Genomic DNA, 9,100 nt, shown 5'->3' on the forward strand with positions numbered 1-9,100 from the left:
TCAACAATATAGTTTAACCATTAGTTTAAAAAAATTCATTTAAATAAAAAAACTAAAAAAGAACGAATTTTCAACTAAAATTATGATTATGAATGTTCAAACAAAAAATGAAGTTTAGAAAAAGTATTTTAGCCTTGAAACAAGGAGTTGAATATTTAATCGAAACAGTTAAATTTTCAACGAAAAATGTAATAGTTAATATTTCAACTAAAACAGATTAATTTTTTATCAAAAAGTTGGATTTTTAATCAAAAAATTTGTTCTCTAACAAAACTGACTCATTTTTTTTACAAAATACGTAAATTTTCAAACAAATAGTTAAATTTGGTATCAAATTGTTTAATTTTCAAATCACAAATACGAATTTTCTAAGAAAGAGTTCAATTTTGTACTAAATATGGGAATTTCACACCACTTTAAGTTAAAAGACATTAATTTAGAACAAGCAAACAAAAACCTAATTTTTAACTAAAATTATGAATCTTCAACCAAAAAATGAAGTTTTGACATAGTAGTTCAATTTTCATTCGAAGAGTTGAAAAGATTGAAAACTTATAAAGATCAATTTGAAAAAATGATAATATTTGATCTTTCAATAAAAATACATTTTAATTAAAAATAAAAAACAGTTGAATTTAACCAGCAAAGATGAATTTTTAACAAAAAACTGGAATCTTCAACTAAAACAGAATAATTTTCAACCCGTTGCATTTAAAAAATTATTAACCAATTAGTTAAATTTTCTACCAAAATGTTTCATTTGTGAGTCGCAAATACCAATTTCCTGCCGAAACAAATTCATTTTTAACCAAACAGTAGCAATTGAGTCAAGACAATCTTTTTTATTAATTCAATTGTTGTATTTTCAATACAAAAAGATAAAATTTCAACAAAACTGTTTTCAATCAAGAAGTATGATAATAATCTGGTATAATAATAATGATGATAATTTGGATTGTAAGAGGAAAACTGTTCGCTGTTTTCTAATTGAAATTTTTATTCAATCTTAATTTTATTCGGGCTCTTTAGTTAGTTTAAATTTTCCAGTAATTATTGGTGCTGATCGCAGAAAAATTCTGTCCGCTAGAAACAGAATTGACTTACTGGTCGAAACATCCAGAAAAAAAATGCCGTTCACCCACTTCCTTTCAATACCAATGAATAAGGATAATATAATTAGAGGTTTCAATCAATTTAAATCCGAGGTTTTGAATAAAACTGCGAAAGGAGCAAGGGGTGTAAATGAGTCGATTTTTCAAACAGATAAAAAATTGCATCTTACTCTCGATGTTTTGAAATTATTGGACAACGAAGAACGAAAATTGGCGGCAAAAAAATTGCTCGCTTGTAGAGAAGATATTATCAAGTAAGTTGGAAATTTATTTATTTATTTTTTTCATTATACAGGATGTCTATTTAAATCCTGAAGAAAAACATTCCTTTATAGTTTAAGGTTTTCTTTTAGGTATCAAATTTTTTACAGGTATAATTTTTCAGAGTATGGAGCTATTAAAATATTTCGCATTTTTTAAAACAATCGACTTTCGTGAGTTTATTAGAAATAATTTTTCCCCGAGCTCTAGGAATTATATTAGAATTATTTCTAAATATATTAGCACCATTTATTAATAAATTAATTAAATAATATCCAAACATAATTAATAATTACTGGAATTTGTCTCCAAAGACCATAAATTTAGATAATAATTGAAACCGATTTTTTTTTTTATACCTAAAATGCAGTGCATATTTAGGTAAAATTAATTTTTCAATTTAAAATATTGCATTTTAAACAAGAGAGATTCATTTTTAACCGAATAGTTGAATTTTCGACAACAGGAAAAATCAGTTTCCATCCAAATAGTTAAATTTTGGATTAAAAGGATCAGTTTTCAACCTAAAATGGAAGAGTTAAGTTTTCAGATAAGAAATTAATTTTTCACAAAAAAATTATTTAACTAAAGAAATGAATTTTTAATACAATAGCAAAACTTTCAATGAAGTTGTTTTATTTTCGGCCAAAAAGAAGAATTTTTATCTAAAATGATAAATATTTATCTGGAGTACATAAATTTTCAACTATAAAGATGAATTTTCAAATGAGAATATTAATTGCCACTAAAAAAAAAGAAAAGATTTTTCCTGAAAAAATGTAAATTTTCGACTAAATAAGGCTAATTTTTAATGATATATTTATAACTAAATAAGGTCATTATTAACAAAAAATGGAATAGTTCAATATAATTTCATAACAAAAACATTCTTAAACAGTTAAATTTTTAATTTAAAATATCAACTATTACATTTTTTATTGAGAATTTAGCTTTTCTCGTTGAAAATTTAATAACATGTTTAAAATTTGAACAATCCGGGTTGAAAATTGAAATTTTTTGTGTCGGATTCGTCCGTTTGACTTAAAAAGTCAACTTTTTTGTTGAAAATTTGTCTTTTTGTATCCAAGATTCTATTATTTTCATAGAAAAATCAACTATTTGGTTAAAAGTGTAACTACTGTCTCAAAAATTTACATTTTTGGGTTGAAAATTCAACGATTTTGGTCAAAAATCGAGTTTTTTTGTAGAAAAATGATCTTTTTGGCTCGAGAATTCATTAATTGGATTGAAAAATTTACTATTTTGCTGAAAAGTTGTATTTTTTATGAAATAGTGTTTGATTTAAAAGTAAGATCTTTTTTTAGTGGAAATATTGACTTATACATTTTTTGTTTTGAATTTACAAGCCAAGGTGTGAAATTTGGCAGTAAAATTATTTTCTTTTGTTTAAAAAACTTTTTTTCTTGGCTCGTAAATATAACAATTTTGTTAAAAAATCTACTAGTTTATTAAAAAGTCATCTTTTTTAATTATATAAATTTTCTGTTGTATAAAATTAAAATACTTTTTAGTTGAAATATCACCTATTAAATTTTTTATTCATCATTTACCTTTTTTGGAAAATTCAATGACTTGGTTAAAAGTTGAAGAAATTTGTTTAAACTAACTGATTTTAATTTATTTTAAAAAATTATACAATGTTTCTACTCGAATTCAATTATAAATAATAAAATTTCAACAAGACAGATTAATTTTTTAATTAATTAATAATTTAAAATTTTTTTCTAATTTTTCAGTTAAAGAAATTAATTTTTCGCAAAAAATAATTATTCCACTAAAGAACTGAACTTTTAGTAAAAGATTAAAATTTTAACCATGTACTTTTATTTTCATCCAAAAAGATGACTTTTTAACTACAATTATGAATATTTTAAATTAAAATTATTATTATTTCAAATTATTAATATTCATATTAATATTCAATTAATAATACATTTTCATTATTATGTTTAACTAGAATACTTGAATTTCCCAACAAGAAAATTAATTTTTGACAAAAAATACGATTTTTCTAAAAAAAATATAATTCAATTTGCAGTTTAAAAAATTTATTTTCCCCCCAAAAAAGGACTAATTTAAGAAAAAAAGTTATATTTTCACATAGGGTGTTGAATTTTTAACTAAAATTATGAATCTTTAACTGCATTAGTTGAATTTTAAAGGAAAAATATGAATTTTCAACTAAAATTATGAATATTTAACTAAAATAATTGAATTTTCAAACAAAAGGATCTTTTTCTACCAAAAGAAAAAACGAATATTTAATAATAATAATAATTATAACAAATGAGATGAATTTTCAATTCAAATTATGAATCTTCAAAAAAAATTGTTACAAAACAGTTTAAGTTTCAAACAAGTAACTAAATTTTCATTTCAAAAATATTAATTCTGAACAAAATATTAAGTAGTTGATATTTCAACAAAAAATATTTTAATTTTTAATCAAAAACATTCAACAAAAAAAGAACATTTTAAACATGAGTTGAATAAATTGGTAGAAAGCTAAACTATTTGGTTGAGCATATTTTCGGATTAAAAATTCAATTGTATTCTAAATATTTAGTCTTTTTGACTTTAAAATTCGAAAACTAGGTTGACAAATCATACAATTTGTTGAATGTTCATTTTTTTTAACAAAAATTAATTTTGTTATACGAAAATTCAACTGTTTTTTTTACCGAATTTATACATTTTATAGGAAAATTCGCCGTATTTGGTTGATTTGAACTTCCTGAAAATTCGTTTTCTTTTTGGTTGAGAATTAAATTTTTTAACTGAAATCTCATTATTAGTTGAAAAAAAAATTTTTAATTGAAAATTGTTCCTTTTAAGTTGAAAATTTATCTTTTTGGTTGAGATTCAATCTTTTTTGGTCGAAAATTAATCTGCTTTGTTAAAAATGAATTATTTTTTGTTAAAAATTCAACAATTTGGCAGAAAATTAAACTATTTGGTTGGAAAATTTTCGGATTGAAAATTCAACTGTTTTTGGCTGCAAATTTAAATTTTTGGTCGAAAATTAACTATTGGGTTAAAAGTTAAATTATTCTGTTAAAAATTTAATTATATTTTTAAAAATTAAAAAAAAATTGCATCTATAAATGCAACTGGTTGAAAATTACTCTGTTTTAGTTGAAGATTTCAGTCTGTTATCAAAAATTCATCTTTGCTGGTTAAATTCAACTGTTTTTTTATTTTTCATTAAAATGTATTTTTACTGAAAGTTTAAATATTATTATTTTTTTTCTAATTGATATTTTTAGGTCACATATTCAACTCCTTGGATGAAAATTGAACTACTTTCTTAAAACTTCATTTTTCGGTTGAAAATTCATTATTTTCTTTAATAATTGGTTTTTTTGTTTGATTATTATAAATTATTTTTTTAAACTGAAAGTTGCATTAACTGTTTCTTAGAAAATTTGTATTTGCGGTTCGCAAATTAAACATTTTGCGGTTCGAAAATTAAACAATTTGATACAAAATTTAACTATTTGTTTGAAAATTTACGTATTTTGTAAAAAAATCGTCAGTTTATTATAGAACCAATTTTTTTTATTAAAAATGCGCCTTTTTGATTAAAAATTAATCTGCTTTAGTTGAAATATCAGCTATTACATTTATTCTTTTCTTAAACTTCATTTTTGGTTAAAAATTCATAATTTTAGTTGAAAATTCGTTCTTTTTTATTTTTTCCTAATGAATTTTTTAAAACTGAAAGTAGAACTATGCTGTTGAAAATTCAATTAATTAGTTCCAAATTATTTTTTTGTTTAAAAATTCTTATTTTCGGGTTGAATATTCAACGGTATTATAGAAAATTCCTATTTTTTGCTTGAAAATACTACAATTTGGTATAAAATTCTAATATTTGATACAAAATGTAACTGTTTCTTAAAAAATGCATAATTTCGGTTCGAAAATTAAACAATTTGGTGCAAAATTTAACTATTTGTTTGAAAATGTACGTATTTTGTAAAAAAATTCGTCAGTTTTGTTAGAGAACCCATTTTTTTAATTGAAAATGTAACTTTTTGATTAAAAATTAATCTGTTTTAGTTGAAATATCAACTATTACATTTTTCGTTGAAATACTTTTTTAAAACTTCATTTTTTGGTGCAAGATTCATAATTTCATTAGAAAATTCGTTCTTTTTTATTATTTTAATGCATTTTTTAAACTGAAAGTTGTACTATGTTGTTAAAAATTCAATTAATTAGTTCCAAATTAAATATTTGGGTGAACATTTTTCTTTTTATTTTTTGGTTCAAGATTCATAATTTTAGTTGAAAATTCGTTCCTTTTTAGTTTTTTCTTTGAATGAATTTTTTTAAACTGAAAGTTGAACTATGTTGTTGAAAATTTTTAATAATTATTTCCAAATTAACTTTTTGGTTGAAAATTTTTCTTTTCATTTTTTGGTTCAAGATTCTTAATTTTATTTGAAAATTTGTTCTTTTTTAGTATTTTTTATGAATTTTTTAAAACTGAAAGTAGAGCTATGATGTTGAAAATTCAATTAATTAGTTCCAAATTATTTTTTTGTTTAAAAATTCTTATTGTCGGGTTGAATATTCAACGGTTTTATAGAAAATTCCTATTTTTTGCTTGAAAATACTACAATTTGGTATAAAATTCTAATATTTGATACAAAATGTAACTGTTTCTTAAAAAAAGCATAATTTCGGTTCGAAAATTAAACAATTTGGTGCAAAATTTAACTATTTGTTTGAAAATGTACGTATTTTGTAAAAAAATTCGTCAGTTTTGTTAGAGAACTGATTTTTTTAATTGAAAATGTAACTTTTTGATTAAAAATTAATCTGTTCTAGTTGAAATATCAACTATTACATTTTTCGTTGAAATACTTTTTTAAAACTTCATTTTTTGGTGCAAGATTCATAATTTCAGTTGAAAATTCGTTCTTTTTTATTATTTTAATGCATTTTTTAAACTGATAGTTGTACTATGTTGTTAAAAATTCAATTAATTAGTTCCAAATTAAATATTTGGGTGAACATTTTTCTTTTTATTTTTTGGTTCAAGATTCATAATTTTAGTTGAAAATTCGTTCTCTTTTAGTTTTTTCTTTGAATGAATTTTTTTAAACTGAAAGTTGAACTATGTTGTTGAAAATTTTAAATAATTATTTCCAAATTAACTTTTTGGTTGAAAATTTTTCTTTTCATTTTTTGGTTCAAGATTCTTAATTTTATTTGAAAATTTGTTCTTTTTTAGTGTTTTTTATGAATTTTTTAAAACTGAAAGTAGAGCTATGATGTTGAAAATTCAATTAATTAGTTCCAAATTATTTTTTTGTTTAAAAATTCTTATTTTCGGGTTGAATATCCAACGGTTTTATAGAAAATTCATATTTTTTGCTTGAAAATACTACAATTTGGTTTGAAAATCTACATATTTTGTCAAAAAAATTCGTCAGTTTTGTTAGAGAATCAATTTTTTGATTAAAAATGCAACTTTTTGATTAAAAATTAATCTGTTTTAGTTGAAATATCAACTATTATATTTTTCGTTAAAAATTTAATTGTGATGGTGAAACATTAAACTGCTTGTTTAAAAGTTGAAATATTTTATTAAAACTTCATTTTTTGGTTGAAGATTCATAATTTTAGTTGGAAATTCGTTTTTTTTTTGTTATAAATGAATTTTTTAACCTAAACTTCAACTATCTTGTTCAAGATTTAATTAATTAGTTCAAAATTAACTTTTTTGTTGAAAATTCTGATTCTCGGGTTGAAAATTCAACTGTTTTATGGAAAATTTCACAATTTGGTATAAAATTCCAATATTTGAAGTTAAATTTAACTGTTTCTTAAAAAATGCATAATTGCGTTTCGGAAATTAAACAATTTGGTAGAAAATTTAACAATAGAATAGTCAAATTTTCAGTTAGAAAAATTAGTTTCAAAACTAAGAAAAAAAATTTTTTAATTTAATTTAAATTTAATTGGTATTTCCAGGTTTTTCAAACAGGATAGAAACCCTGTTATATAGTTATTGGATTTAAATTCTAAATGAAAAATAAAATATTGATACGAAATTGAAATTTTGCAGGCCTTTTTTAAAGGAGAATGGACCTATAAATATCGAAGTAAGAGGAATCGAGTGTATGAATGACGATCCTGCTGAAGTAAATGTTCTTTACGCAATAATTGTTGATAAAGATGGATACCTTCAGGATTTATCTGAAAGAATTGTGGACTATTTTGTTGAAGAGGGTAAATATATGACAAAAAATTAACAGTTTTTTTCAGAAATTTCAAAAATAAATAATTTTTTCAAATGCTGTTTTCCTCTTTTTTTAGTGATGAGACTATTTTTGCTACTATATCGAAAAAATAAAATTAAAGTCAATATTTCCTCATAATTGTCGGCAATTTTTGAATTTCTTTGCTAATTGGGTAAAAATGGTCTCAATGGCTGATTGAAAACCGTTCAAAATGTTGAATTTTTAACTAAATAGTTAAATTTTCAACCAAAAAGTTATATTTATAACTAGAAGAAAAATAATTTTTAACTGAAAATGTAATAGCTAAATTTTATTTAAAAAAGGAATAATTTTAATTAAAAAATTTCAGGAATTTCCTACAAAATATTTGCATTTTTTACCAAACTTTTGGATTTTCAAGCTAAACAGAGAAATTCTCGACAAAAGAAAAGATTTTTATTTTAAACAAAGAACAGTTGAATATAAACAAAAGAAAAAAAATTAAACGAAATACATTTATTTTCTTATAAATAATTGATTTTTCAACCAAGAAGATTAATTTTTAACAAAATATTTCATTTATTAACAAAAACGACTTGGATTTTTTACAAAAAAATACGAATTTTCAATAATTTATATAAATTTCCAAATAAATACTTTGATAAATGGATGCCATTTTATTCAAAAGTATATTTTATTCATTTTTAATTTATATATATATATTTTTTTGTTTCTTAGCAATTATGACTAAATAGTAAAAATTTTAAACTAATTAAAAATTGAAAATTAATTTTCAAAATAGTTTAATTGTGTACCAAACTGTGGAATTTCCAAACAAAAAACAATGAATTTTCTATAAAACAGTTGAATTTTAACTAGAAAAATAAATTTTCAACCAAAAATAGAATATTTAAATTTTCATTTAAGACAATTCATTTTCATTAAAAATTACACGAATTTTCTACAAAACAGTTGATTTTTTAACTAAACTTTTGAATTTTTAAGCTTAACTGATAAATTTTCTACAAAAAGGTTGAATTTTCAACCTGAAAATTTTAATTTTCAAACAAAAAAATGTAATAGTTGATATCTAAACCAGAAAAGATTTTAATTTTAATAAAAAAAACAGTTGAATATAAATAAAAAAGAAAAAATTTCAACGAAATACTTAAATTTTTTTACCAGAAAATACCAATATTTAACAAAACACTAAGAAATAATTGAATTTACTATAAAAAAGACGAATTTTCAACAAATTATATGAATTTTCAACTAAATACTTTCACAAATGAATTTGAATATTGTCGAATTTTCAAGCCAAAAATACGAATTTTCTATTAAACAGTTGAATTTTTAACCCGAGAATAAGATTCTTTAAACAAAAAATAAAGATTTGAGAAAATAGTTTACCTTTCAACCAAGAAGTTGAATATTTAACCGAAATATTTAAATTTCTAACTAAAAATAAGAAAT

General features: G+C 21.4%; 1 protein-coding gene across 2 annotated transcripts in view; it reads left to right on the forward strand.

Annotated features, from left to right (window-relative positions):
• The window catches only part of LOC117180004 (activating signal cointegrator 1 complex subunit 1-like), a 24,816-nt gene that overhangs the window by 10,165 nt on the left and 5,551 nt on the right, over positions 1-9,100 (forward strand). For both annotated transcript variants that reach the window (XM_033372276.1, XM_033372275.1), the window contains exons 4-5: positions 1,048-1,366; positions 7,474-7,637. In XM_033372276.1, coding sequence (XP_033228167.1) covers positions 1,048-1,366; positions 7,474-7,637 — 483 coding nt within the window. The remainder of the gene's footprint in view (positions 1-1,047; positions 1,367-7,473; positions 7,638-9,100) is intronic.

Source organism: Belonocnema kinseyi, chromosome 9 (assembly GCF_010883055.1).
Source record: "Belonocnema kinseyi isolate 2016_QV_RU_SX_M_011 chromosome 9, B_treatae_v1, whole genome shotgun sequence".
Classification (NCBI taxonomy): Eukaryota; Metazoa; Arthropoda; class Insecta; order Hymenoptera; family Cynipidae; genus Belonocnema; species Belonocnema kinseyi.